At 45.7% G+C, this 19,567-nt stretch overlaps 1 protein-coding gene across 1 annotated transcript in view; it reads left to right on the forward strand.

Annotated features, from left to right (window-relative positions):
- Positions 1–14,991, forward strand: part of LOC143995703 (uncharacterized) — a 42,788-nt gene extending 27,797 nt beyond the window's left edge. Inside the window, exons 4-5 of the mRNA XM_077490451.1 lie at positions 2,163–2,279; positions 9,837–14,991. Of these exons, the coding sequence (XP_077346577.1) occupies positions 2,163–2,279; positions 9,837–10,960 (1,241 nt within the window). The 3' untranslated portion in view covers positions 10,961–14,991. The remainder of the gene's footprint in view (positions 1–2,162; positions 2,280–9,836) is intronic.
- Positions 14,992–19,567: the final 4,576 nt, after the last annotated feature.

Consider the following 19,567-nt stretch of genomic DNA (forward strand, 5'->3'; position numbering starts at 1 on the left):
TCATAACCCTAACCCTATCCTTATTCCTAACCCTATTCCTAACCCTAATCCTATCCTTATTCCTAATCCTGACCCTAGCTGTATTCCTAACCCTAACCCTAGCGGTATTCCTAAATCTAGCTGTATTCCTAACCCTAATCCTAGTTGTATTCCTAACACTAACGGTAATCCTAACTCTAACCCTAACTGTAATACTAACACTAGCTGTATTCCTAACCCTAACTCTTGCTGTATTCCTAACCCTAACTGTAATACCAACACTAACCCTAGCTATATTTCTAAACCTAGCTGTAATCCTAACACTAACCCTAGCTGTATTCCTAACCCTTGCTGTCTTCCTAACCCTAACCCTACCTGTATTTGTAAACTCTACCTGTATTCCTAACCCTAAACCTAGCCGTAATCCTAACACTAACCCTAGCTGTATTCCTAATAAAAAGCTGTATTACTAAACCCTAACCCTAGCTGTATTTTTAACCCTAGCTGTATTCCTAACCCTTACCCTAATCCTAGCTTTATTCCTAACTCTATCTGTAATCCTAACACTAACCCTACCTGTATTCCTAACCCTAGCCATAATCCTAACCCCAACCCTTGCTGTATTACTAAACCCTAACCTTGGCTGTATTTCTAACCCTATAGCTGTATTCCTAACCCTTACCCTAATCCTAGCTTTATTCCTAACTCTAACTGTAATCCTAACACTAACCCTACCTGTATTCCTAACCCTAGCCATAATCCTAACCCCAACCCTTGCTGTATTACTAAACCCTAACCTTGGCTGTATTTCTAACCCTATAGCTGTATTCCTAACCCTAACCCTACCTATATTCTTTACCTGAACTCTAGCTATAATCCTAACTAACCCTAGCTGTATTCCTTACCCTAGCTGTATTCCTAACCCTAGCTGTATTCCTAACCCTAGCTGTATTCCTAACCCTAGCTGTATTCCTAACCCTAGCTGTATTCCTAACCCTAGCTGTATTCCTAACCCTAGCGGTATTCCTAACCCTAGCGGTATTCCTAACCCTAGCTGTATTCCTAACCCTAGCGGTATTCCTAACCCTAGCGGTATTCCTAACCCTAGCTGTATTCCTAACCCTAGCTGTATTCCTAACCCTAGCTGTATTCCTAACCCTAACCCTAGCCATAATCCTAACACTAACCCTAGCTGTAATCCTAACACTAATCTTAACACTAACCCTAGCTGTAATCCTAACACTAATCCAAACCCTATCTGTAATCTGTGTATCCTGAAGACCCCATTATCAGAATACAATAGCAGAGTGGGGGAGAGCGCTGCATACACATTACAAGTGTGAATCTGCAAGGCTTTTTTTGTGTATATTCAGCTTTTCCTATCCATAGATCTAACCCTCACTTCCATTCTATTGTTAGTCCTCGTTCTAATCCTAGCTTTATTCCTAACCCATATTATTATTAATATTATTATATGGAGATGATATGAATGTCATTATTATTATATGGGGAGGATATGAATTATGACATTTTTATAGAGAGATGATATGAATGATGTCATTATTATTATATGGAGATATGAGGTCATTATTATAAGGGAAGGATATGAATGATGCCATTGTTATTATATATAGAGATGATATGAATGTCATTATTATTATATGGAGATGATATGGATGATGTTATTATTGTTATATGGGAAGGATATGAATGATGTCATTATTATATGGGAAGGATATGAATGATGTCATTGTTATATGGGAAGGATATGAATGATGTCATTATTATATGGGAAGGATATGAATGATGTCATTATTATATGGGAAGGATATGAATGATGTCATTATTATTATTATATGGATATATGAAGTCATTATTATAAGGGAAGGATATGAATGATCTCATTATTATATGGGAAGGATATGAATGATCTCATTATTATATGGGAAGGATATGAATGATCTCATTATTATTTGGAGACAATATGAATGATCTCATTATTATATGGAGGTATGAAGTCATTATTATATGGGGATGATGTGAATGATGTCATTATTGTTATAGGGGGGTGATATGAGTATCATTATTATTATATGAGAATGATATGAATAATGTCATTATTATATGGAGATGATATGCATGCCAGGAATATCCATTACCTATCACATGGACGTTTTCTGCAGATCTCCATTTTTTGGATTGCTGTGACACGGATGGATCTCCGGTATTCCTGACAGATGGAGATTCAGAGAGGATACAACATAATGCCCATGAAGAGATGATGGAGGCCATTGATTCAGGTGAGGATGCGGGGGGTGGAGTTCCGGGATTCTATGTGTCTAATTACAATACATTCCGAGGATTAGGGGCATGGAGGTCCAGTTAGGAGGTTGTTTCCCATTAGGAGGTTGCGTCCCATTAGAGAGGCTGTGTCCCATTAGAGAGGCTGTGTCCCATTAGAGAGGCTGTGTCCCATTAGAGAGGCTGTGTCCCGTTAGAGAGGCTGTGTCCCGTTAGATGGTTGCGTCCCGTTAGATGGTTGTGTCCCATTAGGAGGTTGTGTCCCATTAGGAGGTTGTGTCCCTTTAGGAGGTTGTGTCCCTTTAGGAGGTTGTGTCCCATTAGGAGGTTGTGTCCCATTAGGAGGTTGTGTCCCATTAGGAGGTTGTGTCCCATTAGGAGGTTGTGTCCCATTAGGAGGTTGTGTCCCTTTAGGAGGTTGTGTCCCTTTAGGAGGTTGTGTCCCATTAGGAGGTTGTGTCCCATTAGGAGGTTGTGTCCCATTAGGAGGTTGTGTCTCTTTAGGAGGTTGCGTCTCTTTAGGAGGTTGCGTCCCTTTAGGAGGTTGCGTCCCTTTAGGAGGTTGCGTCCCTTTAGGAGGTTGCGTCCCTTTAGGAGGTTGCGTCCCATTAGGAGGTTGTGTCCCGTTAGATGGTTGTGTCCCGTTAGGAGGTTGTGTCCCGTTAGGAGGTTGTGTCCCGTTAGGAGGTTGTGTCCCGTTAGGAGGTTGTGTCCCGTTAGGAGGTTGTGTCCCGTTAGGAGGTTGTGTCCCGTTAGGAGGTTGTGTCCCATTAGGAGGTTGTGTCCCATTAGGAGGTTGTGTCTCCTTCCTTACTAATCTTCATATATTGTTATCACCAGGAGGTCCCGCACAGCCGGTATCAGAAAAGTCTTTATTATTCTCCAGCTGAACTAATTTCTTACCTTTAGATGACCTTCAGATGGTTCTTTGTTTGGTCTGTGGGGGCTTTACATGTGTGGAATAGGGGACAGTCTATACAATTCATCACTGCAGCCCCCTTCTATGTCTTTAGATCCGGTCACCGCAGCCCCCTTCTATGTCTTAAGATCCGGTCACTGCAGCCCCCTTCTATGTCTTGAGATCCAGTCACTGCAGCCCCCTTCTATGTCTTAAGATCCGGTCACTGCAGCCCCCTTCTATGTCTTAAGATCCGGTCACTGCAGCCCCCTTCTATGTCTTGAGATCCGCTCACTGCAGACCCCTTCTATGTCTTGAGATCCGGTCACTGCAGCCCCCTCCTATGTCTTGGGATCCGGTCACTGCAGACCCCTTTTATGTCTTGAGATCCGGTCACTGCAGCCCCCTTCTATGTCTTAAGATCCGGTCACTGCAGCCTCCTTCTATGTCTTAAGATCCGGTCACTGCAGACCCCTTCAATGTCTTGGAATCCGGTCACCGCAGCCCCCTTCTATGTCTTAAGATCCGGTCACTGCAGACCCCTTCTATGTCTTGAGATCCGGTCACTGCAGCCCCCTTCTATGTCTTAAGATCCGGTCACTGCAGCCCCCTTCAATGTCTTGGAATCCGGTCACCGCAGCCCCCTTCTATGTCTTAAGATCCGGTCACTGCAGACCCCTTCTATGTCTTGAGATCCGGTCACTGCAGCCCCCTTCTATGTCTTGGGATCCGGTCACTGCAGCCCCCTTCTATGTCTTGGGATCCGGTCACTGCAGCCCCTTCTATGTCTTGGGATCCGGTCACTGCAGCCCCCTTCAATGTCTTGGGATCCGGTCACTGCAGCCCCCTTCTATGTCTTGGGATCCGGTCACTGCAGCCCCCTTCAATGTCTTGGAATCCGGTCACTGCAGCCCCCTTCTATGTCTTGGGATCCGGTCACTGCAGCCCCCTTCAATGTCTTGGAATCCGGTCACCGCAGCCTCCTCCTATGTCTTGGGATCCGGTCACTGCAGACCCCTTCTATGTCTTGGGATCCGGTCACCGCAGCCCCCTTCTATGTCTTGGGGTCCTGTCACCTCAGCCCCCTTGTATGTCTTGGGATCCGGTCACTGCAGCCCCCTTCAATGTCTTGGAATCCGGTCACCGCAGCCTCCTCCTATGTCTCGGCATCCGGTCACCGCAGCCTCCTCCTATGTCTTGGCATCCGGTCACTGCAGCCCCCTTCTATGTCTTGAGATCTGGTCACTGCAGCCTTCTTCTATGTCTTAAGATCCGGTCACTGCAACCCCCTTCTATGTCTTGGGATCCGGTCACTGCAGCCTCCTTCTATGTCTTGAGATCCGGTCACTGCAGCCCCCTTCTATGTCTTGAGATCCGGTCACTGCAGCCCCCTTCTATGTCTTGAGATCCTGTCACTGCAGCCCCCTTCTATGTCTTGAGATCTGGTCACTGCAGCCCCCTCCTATGTCTTGGGATCCGGTCACTGCAGACCCCTTCTATGTCTTGAGATCTGGTCACTGCAGCCTCCTTCTATGTCTTAAGATCCGGTCACTTCAGCCCCCTTCTATGTCTTGGGATCCGGTCACTGCAGCCCCCTTCTATGTCTTGGGATCCGGTCACTGCAGCCCCCTTCTATGTCTTGGGATCCGGTCACTGCAGACCCCTTCTATGTCTTTAGATCCGGTCACTGCAGCCCCCTTCTATGTCTTGAGATCTGGTCACTGCAGCCCCCTTCTATGTCTTGAGATCCAGTCACTGCAGCCCCCTTCTATGTCTTGGGATCTGGTCACTGCAGCCCCCTTCTATGTCTTGAGATCCGGTCACTGCAGCCTCCTTCTATGTCTTAAGATCCGGTCACTGCAACCCCCTTCTATGTCTTGAGATCCAGTCACTGCAGCCCCCTTCTATGTCTTGAGATCTGGTCACTGCAGCCCCCTTCTATGTCTTGGGATCTGGTCACTGCAGCCCCCTTCTATGTCTTGAGATCCGATCACTGCAGCCCCCTTCTATGTCTTGAGATCCGATCACTGCAGCCCCCTTCTATGTCTTGAGATCCGGTCACTGCAGCCCCCTTCTATGTCTTGAGATCCGGTCACTGCAGCCCCCTTCTATGTCTTGAGATCCGGTCACTGCAGCCCCCTTCTATGTCTTGAGATCCGGTCACTGCAGCCCCCTTCTATGTCTTGAGATCCGGTCACTGCAGCCTCCTTCTATGTCTTGGGATCCAGTCACTTCAGCCCCCTTCTATGTTATGAGATCCGGTCACTGCAGACCCCTTCTGTGTCTTGGGGTCCTGTCACCGCAGCCCCCTTCTGTGTCTTGGGGTCCTGTCACCGCAGCCCCCTTCTGTGTCTTGGGGTCCTGTCACCGCAGCCCCCTCCTGTGTCTTGGGGTCCTGTCACCGCAGCCCTCTCCTGTGTCTTGGGGTCCTGTCACTGCATTCCCCTTCTGTGTCTTGGGGTCTGGTTACCCACTAACAATACTGTTGCTGTCTGTATACCCCACCTTTTCCTTTGTAAAAACTGAGGAGAAGAATCCTCCCATCCTCATCTTTTAGGCAATGTGCTCTAATCTCCCTTTTTACTGTGAATATATAAAAAAGTCCTTAGGAATTTTTTTAATCTCCTATGCTATGTGTCTCTCATAGTTTTTTTGCCACCCTTATTTCATTATTACACTTCTTATTGCATTCCATGTAGTGTTGGAATGCTGACAATGCCCCCTCCCCTTTTACATTTTTTAAATGCCTTTTTTTAAATGACTTTTTACGTATGATTAGGCACCCGGGTTTAACCATCGCTCTTCTATATTTATTACCCATTAGAATGCACTGTGTGATACCTTTCTTTAATATGTTCCTAAAGCATTCCCATTTCGCTTCTAGGATTTGGTCCCTGTAATGGAACATCCCGCAATCTGCTTGAGTGCTGCCGTCATATACCACTTCCTCCAGTCTGAACATAAATATCAGATATTATAGCCGCTTATTAAAACCAAGAACAAGGCAGGACTCGTTTGGCTGCTAAGCTGGAACACTTTATTTGAACAAACTAACACAGATTATATACCCCGCAGGAGGACACCCCCCTGCTGATCGTATTACTCTAACAATACAAACTGTACACAGGATAATAATTAGAACAGACATATACTATAAACATTATGTTAATTAGCCACCTGGATGACTCATTGCCCACCCAGACAGAAACAATAGGTGAATGGGAGTTCACATGTAAACAATGCTTTGATTATTCGGGATCTCACTACTGGTCAGACTTGGTGTCACTGAGCTTCACACAGTGCAATACACATTATCATAAGTATAAACACAGAACACCCTCATACAATAGCAGGAGACCTACTTTCAATCAACACATTATGGCAGGAGGCCCTAGACCGGTGGCTTGCTGATGACATCAGCTATGAGTCCAGAGCTGGCAGAGACCATCGTGGCCTTTTTAATAATGTCCTTCTGTATTACATAACAGAATATCTTCCTAAATGCTTGTAGCTCCCTCAAATACCAGGGCCCATAGATGGTAGGCAAGAGGCCAGCATTTAGTCCCCTCCAAAAGCTTCTGTCCCGAGTGAGTCACATTTCTCCCCCATCAAAAGTCGATTAACAAGGTCCCAGACCTCCACCTGGTCTGGACAGGCATTAGTCGGGCAGAGAGAACTCACATAGTCAGTCCGCATGATCTCCAATCTTGGCTGCATGGAATAGTCGTCAGTAAGTGTGGGGCACAGGTCATTGACTCTCTGCCAGCGCTTCAGCTGGGTGGTTTGTAACATTCCATGGCTTGGTCTGCTGCTGGGGAGAGGGGCCAATTGCCTCAGCTTCCTGGAGCTATGGAGGGCACTGTAGGTGCTAGCAGAGGCCACCCGCGCTCTGCCCTGTTACCAGCGATTAAGCCGGGAGAAGAAGCTTAACTACATCAGCTTGTGGCTGGGGAAGAGGGGCCAACAGCCCCGGCTCCCTGGAACTCCACAGTCGTTTCCGGTGCTGGGCAGAGGTTGGTAGCACTCTGCCCTGTTGCCAGCACTTCTGCTGAGGACTCCCAATCAGACGCTCCAGCTAACTGTTTGGGCGAGAGGCCGGTTTCCTCCACTCACAGACGGTGAATCTGCTGCTGGGGAGGAAGGTGTGACGGGAGTCACTTTGGGCAGGGGGAGCCATGGAACCCAGAATCCCTTGGGGAGGTTGGAAAACCCTTGTTTCAGCTCCCTATGCACCACCTGTGTCTAAGTCACCCTGTGTCCCTATTGACCGAGAACCCCAGTCTGATCTGTACTAATCAGACTCACTGTACAACCACACTGGAATGTTGTGTTTATGTATGTATGTGTGTGTGTATATATATATATATATATATATATATATATATATATATATATATATATATATATATATATATAGGGTGTGGCTGTATTCCATTGTTCTATTGTGTCTGTCTGCCTTGGGTATTATAGGATGTGCATGTAGATTAGCTGTGAGAGGGAATTCCTCCAACAGCTCTCCCTGCTGATTAGACAGTCTATCCCGCCCTGAATGCAAAGAGGGGGATTGTCCCGAGAGTTATATTCAGACTGGAGGAAGGAAGCGGTATATGACAAAAGCACTAAGCGGAATGTGGGATGTTTCGTTACAGAAGGATGACCTCCGTCTCTTCCAGCTGCCATTGGGGAGGTGAGCCGGCTGCTTCCTCTTCCGTTTCCTCCTCTGGCTGCTGGGATGACATTTCTCTGTGACTGTCTCCCAGGTGCATGGATCCTGGTTGGGCAGTGAAGACAATTTCCTCCACTCTGACTGTTGGGAAGAGAGGACAACAACTTCCTCTCCCTTCTCCCCCCTGGATCCAGATTTGCTGCTGGGAATTGACCATCTCCTTCTCACCCTGGACCTCTGGAACTGCCGTGGGGCAGAGGTCTTGGACTCTCTGTGCGGTTGTCAGAACTTCAGCTGGAGAAGTTTCTATCAGAAACCATGAATCAGATCTAGACAGAAGTACAATTAAATCACACTTGTTTATTAAATAAAAATAAAAAGGTAAATAGAGAAAGCGTAGCCAGAGTCCAGTAACCGGATCGAGTAGTCAGCCAGGCCAGAGTTCAATAACCAGATCGGGTAGTCAGCCAGGCCAGAGTTCAATAACCAGATCGGGTAGTCAGCCAGGCCAGAAGCCAGGGATCCAAGGAGAGCAACTGCAAGCAGGATAAGGAGCCAGAAGGGATGTCAGCAAGCCAGTCTTTAAACAGAAACGCAGGAGATGGTTTCTTGTGATGTGACCAAGGCAAAGGCAGAGATGAAATGAGCTGGACAGCTTTAAGTAGGCAGGTCAGACGAGCATCATCAGGAACAGCTGGTAACTGTGGAGAGAGATGAGAGCTGGCAATTACCCTACAGCTGACCGGCCAGCCCAGAGAAGGAAGGGCTAAGCCAGCCCTGACAGTACCCCCTCCACAATGACCCCTCTCCCTCTGAGGACCACCGGGCTTGAGGGGAAAAGTCTATGGAACTCGTGGAAGAGGACAGGGGCATGTACGTCAGAGGATGAAACCCAGGAGCGTTCCTCTGGACTGTACCCCTTCCAATGCACCAGATACTGTATGCTCCCATGGAACCTATGGGAGTCAACAATGGACTGTACCTCATACTACTCATGTTTCTCAATCTGAATAGGGTGAGGGCATGGCACCAAGGTGGTAAATCGGTTGCAGACCAACGGTTTCAATAAGGAGACATGAAACACATTTGAGATGCGTATACAAGGAGGAAGGTCCAACGTGCAAGCCACTGGGTTAATCCTGCGAAGGATTCGGAAAGGCTAACCCTACTAATGGTATATAATGGTAACGGAACATGTGGGTAATGGTATATAATGGTAACGGAACATGTGGGTAATGGTATATAATGGAACATGTGGGTAATGGAATATAAAGGTAATACTGAACATGTGGGTAATGGAATATAATGGAACATGTGGGTAATGGTATATAATGGAACATGTGGGTAATGTTATATAATGGTAACAGAACATGTGGGTAATGGAATATAATGGTAACAGAACATGTGGGTAATGGTATATAATGGTAACAGAACATGTGGGTAATGGAATATAATGGTAACAGAGCATGTGGGTAATGGAATATAATGGTAACAGAACATGTGGGTAATGGTATATAATGGTAACAGAACATGTGGGTAATGGTATATAATGGTAACAGAACATGTGGGTAATGGTATATAATGGTAACAGAACATGTGGGTAATGGTATATAATGGTAACAGAACATGTGGGTAATGGTATATAATGGTAATACTGAACATGTGGGTAATGGAATATAATGGTAACAGAACATGTGGGTAATGGTATATAATGGTAATGGTATATAATGGTAATACTGAACATGTGGGAAATGGTATATAATGGTAACAGAACATGTGGGTAATGGAATATAATGGTAATACTGAACATGTGGGTAATGGAATATAATGGTAACAGAACATGTGGGTAATGGAATATAATGGTAACAGAACATGTGGGTAATGGTATATAATGGTAATACTGAACAGGTGGGTAATGGAATATAATGGTAACTAAGTTCTAGGTTTTGTTTATTTCATTGAATCTTCTTTTCTATCTCATTTTCTCTTCAGTTGGTGATTCCGGTCCCCCAAGGAACGCCATCCCATCCACAGGCACAGCTCACACAACAGACGATTTTCTGCTGCAAACTCCAAGGAGAAGAAACCGCAGGACAAGGTGTGACCCTGTGAAGGTCCTGTCAGCCAATGTTCCTATTGGTTGCAGGGCATTTGGGCACCTAACAATCCCTAGCAGTCAGAGGAGAACCATATTAAACCACGGCCTTGTGTTTGGTGGGTCGGAGAGTGAGGAGTGTTCCGAGTCGGCTCTAGCTGTGGATTTTGGGTCGTATATTTGTATCGAGTGTGGTCAAAGCTTTTCTCAGGAGACGTCATACATTGAGCACCGCCAGCTGCACAACCCATATAGTCCCGGAGTTGTTCTTACTGCCAGTAGTAAAGTATGTGATGGTGACCCTAAAATCCGCTCAGCAGAACAGAAGCGATCAGGGAAAGAGTTTGAGTGTGCGGATTGTGGTAAAACATTTATTGGGAAGTCCAATCTCATCGTTCATCAACGTTCCCACACCGGTGAGAAGCCGTATGGCTGCATCTTCTGCGGGAAACACTTTGGACGAAGTTCTGTTCTTCGCAAACATGAACGCATCCACACCGGGGAAAAGCCGTACGCCTGCGTTTACTGTGGGAAACAATTCAGCCAGAATTCTGGGCTGAAGAACCATGAGCGAATTCACACAGGTGAAAAACCATATGCTTGTATCGAATGTGGACGGCGGTTCAGCCAGAGTGCCGACCTCATGGTTCATTATAGGACCCACACGGGTGAAAAGCCCTTTATATGTACTGAGTGCGGAAACAGCTTCATCCGCAGCTCAGACCTCGTCATACACCAAAGAACTCATTCCGGCATTAAACCATTTACTTGTACAGACTGTGGGAAAAGCTTTAGTCAGAGATCCCAAATTATACGCCACCGGAGAACCCACACAGGTGAGCGCCCATTTACCTGCGAAGTGTGCAGAAAAAGCTTTATCCTCAGCTCTGAACTAAAGAAACATCACCGTGTCCATACTGGGGAGAAGCCTTACAAGTGTAAAGATTGTGGAAAGTCCTTCCGCCATTGTTCCAACATGAGCCGCCACCAGAAGATGCACATCGAGCTCGAGCTTCTATAGATGTGAGCACATTCATAATTCCTGTCCTATTTTATACCACAGATGAGCTTCAATCATTGCTCCACCAGAAGATGCACATCGAGCTCGAGCTTCTCTAGATGTGAGAACATTCATAATTCCTGTCCTATTTTATACCACAGATGAGCTTCAATCATTGCTCCACCAGAAGATGCACATCGAGCTCGAGCTTCTCTAGATGTGAGAACATTCATAATTCCTGTCCTATTTTATACCACAGATGAGCTTCAATCATTGCTTCACCATGAACCGCCACCAGAAGATGCACATCGAGCTCGAGCTTCTATAGATGTGAGCACATTCATAATTCCTGTCCTATTTTATACCACAGATGAGCTTCAATCATTGCTCCACCAGAAGATGCACATCGAGCTCGAGCTTCTCTAGATGTGAGAACATTCATAATTCCTGTCCTATTTTATACCACAGATGAGCTTCAATCATTGCTCGACCATGAGCCGCCACAAGACGATGCACATGGAACTCAAGCTTCTCTAGATGTGAGCACATTCATAATTCCTGTCCTATTTTATACCACAGATGAGCTTCAATCATTGCTCCACCATGAGCAGCCACCAGACGATGCACATGGAACTCAAGCTTCTCTAGATGTGAGAACATTCATAATTCCTGTCCTATTTTATACCACAGATGAGCTTCAATCATTGCTCCACCATGAGCCGCCACCAGACGATGCACATCGAGCTCGAGCTTCTCTAGATGTGAGAACATTCATAATTCCTGTATTATTTTATACCACAGATGAGCTTCAATCATTGCTCCACCATGAGCCGCCACCAGAAGATGCACATCGAGCTCGAGCTTCTATAGATGTGACAACATTCATAATTCCTGTATTATTTTATACCACAGATGAGCTTCAATCATTGCTCCACCATGAGCCGCCACCAGACGATGCACATCGAGCTCGAGCTTCTCTAGATGTGAGAACATTCATAATTCCTGTCCTATTTTATACCACAGATGAGCTTCAATCATTGCTCCACCATGAGCCGCCACCAGACGATGCACATCGAGCTCGAGCTTCTCTAGATGTGAGAACATTCATAATTCTTTCCATCTCCTTTCATATGAGAAATAAGCTGTGTGCTCTTCAATCATTTCTCCACCATAAAGGTCCATCAGAAGATACATATGAAACTCCAGCCCCTCTAGATGTGAGCCCCATTGTAATTTCTGTATTTGCTTCAATCAATGCTTCACCATGAAAATTGTCATCAGAAAGTACACATGGCGCTTGAGTTCCTCCAGATGTGAACACCGTCACGGCTTCTGTTCATCTTGTTTAATATGATAGATGAGATGAGTGAACTTCAATCACTTCTCCACCACGAAGGTCCATCAGAACATACACATGGAGCTTAAGCACTTCAATCACTTCTCTACCACGAAGGTCCATCAGAACATACACATGGAGCTTAAGCACTTCAATCACTTCTCCACCACGAAGGTCCATCAGAACATACACATGGAGCTTAAGCACTTCAATCACTTCTCTACCACGAAGGTCCATCAGAACATACACATGGAGCCTAAGCACTTCAATCACTTCTCTACCACGAAGGTCCATCAGAACATACACATGGAGCTTAAGCACTTCAATCACTTCTCCACCACGAAGGTCCATCAGAACATACACATGGAGCTTAAGCACTTCAATCACTTCCCCACCACAAAGGTCCATCAGAACATACACATGGAGCTTAAGCACTTCAATCACTTCCCCACCACAAAGGTCCATCAGAACATACACATGGAGCTTAAGCACTTCAATGACTTCTCTACCACGAAGGTCCATCAGAACATACACATGGAGCTTAAGCACTTCAAACACTTCCCCACCATAAAGGTCCATCAGAAGGTACACATGTCACGGCTTTTGTTCCTCTCATTTATTATGATAGATGAGATGAGTGGACCTTCAATCACTTCTCTACAACGAAGGTCCATCAGAACATACACATGGAGCCTAAGCACTTCAATCACTTCTCCACCACGAAGGTCCATCAGAACATACACATGGAGCCTAAGCACTTCAATCACTTCTCTACCACGAAGGTCCATCAGAACATACACATGGAGCCTAAGCACTTCAATCACTTCTCTACCACGAAGGTCCATCAGAACATACACATGGAGCCTAAGCACTTCAATCACTTCTCCACCACGAAGGTCCATCAGAACATACACATGGAGCCTAAGCACTTCAATCACTTCTCTACCACGAAGGTCCATCAGAACATACACATGGAGCCTAAGCACTTCAATCACTTCTCTACCACGAAGGTCCATCAGAACATACACATGGAGCCTAAGCACTTCAATCACTTCTCTACCACGAAGGTCCATCAGAACATACACATGGAGCTTAAGCACTTCAATCACTTCCCCACCACAAAGGTCCATCAGAACATACACATGGAGCTTAAGCACTTCAATCACTTCCCCACCACAAAGGTCCATCAGAACATACACATGGAGCTTAAGCACTTCAATGACTTCTCTACCACGAAGGTCCATCAGAACATACACATGGAGCTTAAGCACTTCAAACACTTCCCCACCATAAAGGTCCATCAGAAGGTACACATGTCACGGCTTTTGTTCCTCTCATTTATTATGATAGATGAGATGAGTGGACCTTCAATCACTTCTCTACCACGAAGGTCCATCAGAACATACACATGGAGCCTAAGCACTTCAATCACTTCTCCACCACGAAGGTCCATCAGAACATACATATGGAGCCTAAGCACTTCAATCACTTCTCTACCACGAAGGTCCATCAGAACATACACATGGAGCTTAAGCACTTTAATCACTTCTCTACCACGAAGGTCCATCAGAACATACACATGGAGCTTAAGCACTTCAATCACTTCTCTACCACGAAGGTCCATCAGAACATACACATGGAGCCTAAGCACTTCAATCACTTCTCCACCACGAAGGTCCATCAGAACATACACATGGAGCCTAAGCACTTCAAACACTTCTCTACCACGAAGGTCCATCAGAACATACACATGGAGCCTAAGCACTTCAATCACTTCTCTACCACGAAGGTCCATCAGAACATACACATGGAGCTTAAGCACTTCAATCACTTCTCCACCACGAAGGTCCATCAGAACATACACATGGAGCCTAAGCACTTCAAACACTTCTCTACCACGAAGGTCCATCAGAACATACACATGGAGCCTAAGCACTTCAATCACTTCTCTACAACGAAGGTCCATCAGAACATACACATGGAGCCTAAGCACTTCAATCACTTCTCTACCACGAAGGTCCATCAGAACATACACATGGAGCCTAAGCACTTCAATCACTTCTCTACCACGAAGGTCCATCAGAACATACACATGGAGCCTAAGCACTTCAAACACTTCCCCACCATGAAGGTCCATCAGAAGGTATACATGTCAAGGGATTTTGTTCCTCTCATTTATTATGATAGATGAGATGAGTGGACCTTCAATCACTTCTCCATTATGAAGGTCCATCAAAAGGTACACAGGAAACTCCAGCTCCTCTAGACATGGGCACAGCTATGGTTTCTATCCTTCTTTAATATGATGGATGACCTGTGTTTGCTTCAGTCCCTGCTCCACCATGAGATGTCATCAGAAGGTACACATGGAGCTCCAGATCCTCCTAGATGTGAGCAGTTATGGTTGCTGTTTGTCTTATTTCAGATGATAGATGAGTTGTGTGAAGTTCAATCGCTTCACCACCGTGAATGTCCATAAGAAGGCACACATGGAGATTGAGCTCCTTTTAAATGTGAGCACCACCATATTTCCAATTTCATATAAGAGTTGAGTTGTGTGTTTCAATTTCTGCTCCACCATGAATTCCACCAGCAGATGCACATAGAGCTCCTCTGGATGTGAACACAATCGTGGCTTCTGTCCTTCTCGTCTTATATGATTTATGAGTTGTTTGTACTCCAAGAGTAAAAAAAAGAGGAGCATCACTCTAAAAAATGGTCTAAATAGTTTATTATTTGTAGTGCCTGTTTAAAAGCCAACACATTTCATGAGTTCCCCCGGCCCCCTTCATCAGGGCTAGAGAAAGGCTGAACATAGAGAACAAGGTTTCCCGAAGGATTTGGTTGGGAATAATGTGATGCGGTTTGATACTTGGGCTTATTCCATTTGTGTGTACTGATCCACCATGAATATCTTCATGAGATACACATAGATCCAAACATAGATCCAAGCTCCTCTAGATGTGAGCACCATCAGAACTCTCCGTTTCATCCTATATAAAAAATAAGTTTCAATCACTGCTCCACCATAAATGACCATTAGAATGTGCACACAAGGCTTATTCTTCTGTTTATCACCTTTGTTTTGTCCATTTCTTTCTTGTATTATTTTAGATATTAGGTCATGACTCCTGTATTAGAGACCAATGAAAGATGCACATGAAGCTTGGTCCTCTCTCAGCAGAGCAACACCAACTTAGCCCCCATTTCTTCTATGTCAGAGTACATGGACCGAAAACTGGATACAAGGGCGAGTTCAGAGGGTGATGATAAATGGGGAGTACTCAGAATGGTCGGGGTGGGTAGTGGGGTCCCCCAGGGTTCTGTGCTGGGACCAATCCTATTTAATTTGTTCATAAACGACCTGGAGGATGGGGATGGGGGAAACAGTTCAATCTCTGTATTTGCGGATGATACTAAGCTAAGCAGGGCAATAACTTCTCCGCAGGATGGGGAAACCTTACAAGAAGATCTGAACAAATGAATGGGGGGAGGGGCAACTACATGGCAAATGAGGTTCAATGTAGAGAAATGTAAAGCAAAGCATTTGGGTGGCAAAAATCTGAATGCAATCTACTCATTAGGGGGAGAACCTCTGGGGGGGTCTAGGATGGAGAAGGACCTGGGAGGAGAACCTCTGGGGGGGATCTAGGATGGAGAAGGACCTGGGAGGAGAACCTCTGGGGGGATGTAGGATGGAGAAGGACCTGGGAGGAGAACCTCTGGGGGGATGTAGGATGGAGAAGGACCTGGGAGGAGAACCTCTGGGGGGGATCTAGGATGGAGAAGGACCTGGGAGGAGAACCTCTGGGGGGGTCTAGGATGGAGAAGGACCTGGGAGGAGAACCTCTGGGGGGGATCTAGGATGGAGAAGGACCTGGGAGGAGAACCTCTGGGGGGGTCTAGGATGGAGGAGGACCTGGGGGGAGAACCTCTGGGGGGATGTAGGATGGAGAAGGACCTGGGAGGAGAACCTCTGGGGGGATGTAGGATGGAGAAGGACCTGGGGGGAGAACCTCTGGGGGGGATCTAGGATGGAGAAGGACCTGGGAGGAGAACCTCTGGGGGGGTCTAGGATGGAGAAGGACCTGGGAGGAGAACCTCTGGGGGGGATCTAGGATGGAGAAGGACCTGGGAGGAGAACCTCTGGGGGGGTCTAGGATGGAGGAGGACCTGGGGGGAGAACCTCTGGGGGGATGTAGGATGGAGAAGGACCTGGGAGGAGAACCTCTGGGGGGTGTAGGATGGAGAAGGACCTGGGGGGAGGAGAACCTCTGGGGGGGATCTAGGATGGAGGAGGACCTGGGGGTCCTAGTAGATGATGGGCTCAGCAATGCCAAGCTGCTGCTAACAAAGCTCACAGAATATTGGCATTAAAAAGGACTTGCAGTGGTTTCAGCAGGGAGCATAGAGAATTTCAAAAAACAATTCGATAATCACCTGAACGACCACAGTATATAGGGATATACAATGTAATACTGACATATAATCACACACATAGGTTGGACTTGATGGACTTGTGTCTTTTTTCAACCTCACGTATTATGACATATGAGATAAGTTATGTGCATCTAGTTCTGGTTGCGTTTGCCTCATTCTCTAAATCTTTAGCCCCACAAGTAGAGGCACACAGAGCTTCTCCAGATATTTCTCCTAGATGTATACATGAACCTGTATACCTCCTGTATACATGAACCAACTGGAACACGGATGTGCTCAGTCCTTTCATCACCACTCCAGCGTGAGCCGCCATCATAAGATATGGAAATAGCTGGAGATGGACCAAAATTGTGTTCACCCGCGACTTTTCACATCATCTGGGTGAGCGTTCTGTTCGGTACCAACAACCAATACACTCTGACCTTCAGGTGACATTTGGGCCGAGCATTCATCACATCCTACTTCCATCACTATTCCACCATAAGCATTCATTACTACCTTGTCATCACTCCTTCACTATGGACCATCATTAGAAGATGAATGAAAAGCTTCTCGCCACACGTGCCATCACAGTGTCCCCCCTCTTCTCCATGTCCCCTAACATTGTACATACATGTTCCTGCCGCACCTGTGCTTGTGTGCCATAGAGCTGGACCTGTATGTGGAACGCCCTTCAATTTATCCTGCAACACGTTCCTCTATGAGAAGAGGCATTGAGGGCTGTTGTCTGAGCATTCATTACGCTGTATCCATCCCTCTTCCATTCATTCATTACGCTGTATCCATCCCTCTTCCATTCATTCATTACTCTGTATCCATCCCTCTTCCATTCATTCATTACGCTGTATCCATCCCTCTTCCATTCATTTATTACGCTGTATCCATCCCTCTTCCATTCATTCATTACTCTGCATCCATCCCTCTTCCATTCATTCATTACGCTGTATCCATCCCTCTTCTATTCATTCATTACGCTGTATCCATCCCTCTTCCATTCATTCATTACGCTGTATCCATCCCTCTTCCATTCATTCATTACGCTGTATCCATCCCTCTTCCATTCATTCATTACGCTGTATCCATCCCTCTTCCATTCATTCATTACGCTGTATCCATCCCTCTTCCTTTCATTCATTATTCTGTATCCATCCCTCTTCCATTCATTCATTATTCTGTATCCATCCCTCTTCCATTCATTCATTACGCTGTATCCATCCCTCTTCCATTCATTCATTACGCTGTATCCATCCCTCTTCCATTCATTCATTACGCTGTATCCATCCCTCTTCCATTCATTCATTACGCTGTATCCATCCCTCTTCCATTCATTCATTACGCTGTATCCATCCCTCTTCCATTCATTCATTACGCTGTATCCATCCCTCTTCCTTTCATTCATTATTCTGTATCCATCCCTCTTCCATTCATTCATTATTCTGTATCCATCCCTCTTCCATTCATTCATTACGCTGTATCCATCCCTCTTCCATTCATTCATTATTCTGTATCCATCCCTCTTCCATTCATTCATTATTCTGTATCCATCCCTCTTCCATTCATTCATTACGCTGTATCCATCCCTCTTCCATTCATTCATTATTCTGTATCCATCCCTCTTCCATTCATTCATTATTCTGTATCCATCCCTCTTCCATTCATTCATTACGCTGTATCCATCCCTCTTCCATTCATTCATTACGCTGTATCCATCCCTCTTCCATTCATTCATTACACTGTATCCATCCCTCTTCCATTCCATTCATTCAGACATTACTCGATGTTTGTTTCCATCTCTCTTCCATTCAATCATTATTCCGTTTCCACCCCTCTTCCATTCAGGTCTTTATTCCGTTTCCATCCCTCTTCCATTCAGGTCTTTATTCCGTTTCCATCCCTCTTCCATTCAGGTCATTATTCCGTTTCCATCCCTCTTCCATTCAGGTCATTATTCAGTTTCCATCTCTCTTCCATTCATTCATTATTCCATTTCCATCTCTCTTCCATTCAATCATTATTCCGTTTCCATCCCTCTTCCATTCAGGTCATTATTCCGTTTCCATCTCTCTTCCATTCATTCATTACTCGATGTTTGTCTCCATCCCTCTTCCATTCAATCATTATTCCTTTTCCATCTCTCTTCCATTCATTCATTACTCGATGTTTGTTTCCATCTTGGACCATCATCAGGAGGATGCATATAAATCTTCCATCTGTGACCCCCGTGAGGGTATCTGTCTTCTCCCTGTCGTAGAAGATATGTCTACAACTATGGTTGTGTGCCGGCCAGCTCCACCATCCAATGAGAAGATGGACTTGGAGCTTCTTGGTCATACATTGGTTGTATCTCATGAAGATGAGCTCTTTGTACTGAGTGCCACCTACCCACAGGCAGGAAGAAGTCCTTCCATCACCGCTCCGACATGAGATGCCATCCAAACATGTACATGGGGCTGAAATGTCTTCATATTGCCCCAGCCGTATTCCATCCAAACATGTACATGGGGCTGAAATGTCTTCATATTGCCCCAGCCGTGTTCCATCCAAACATGTACATGGTGCTGAAATGTCTTCATATTGCCCCAGCCGTGTTCCATCCAAACATGTACATGGTGCTGAAATGTCTTCATATTGCCCCAGCCGTGTTCCATCCAAACATGTACATGGTGCTGAAATGTCTTCATATTGCCCCAGCCGTGTTCCATCCAAACATGTACATGGGGCTGAAATGTCTTCATATTGCCCCAGCCGTGTTCCATCCAAACATGTACATGGGGCTGAAATGTCTTCATATTGCCCCAGCCGTGTTCCATCCAAACATGTACATGGGGCTGAAATGTCTTCATATTGCCCCA

This window comes from Lithobates pipiens, unplaced genomic scaffold (assembly GCF_037356315.1).
Source record: "Lithobates pipiens isolate NorthernLeopardFrog02 unplaced genomic scaffold, aLitPip1_a1.2 Scaffold_185, whole genome shotgun sequence".
Classification (NCBI taxonomy): domain Eukaryota; kingdom Metazoa; phylum Chordata; class Amphibia; order Anura; family Ranidae; genus Lithobates; species Lithobates pipiens.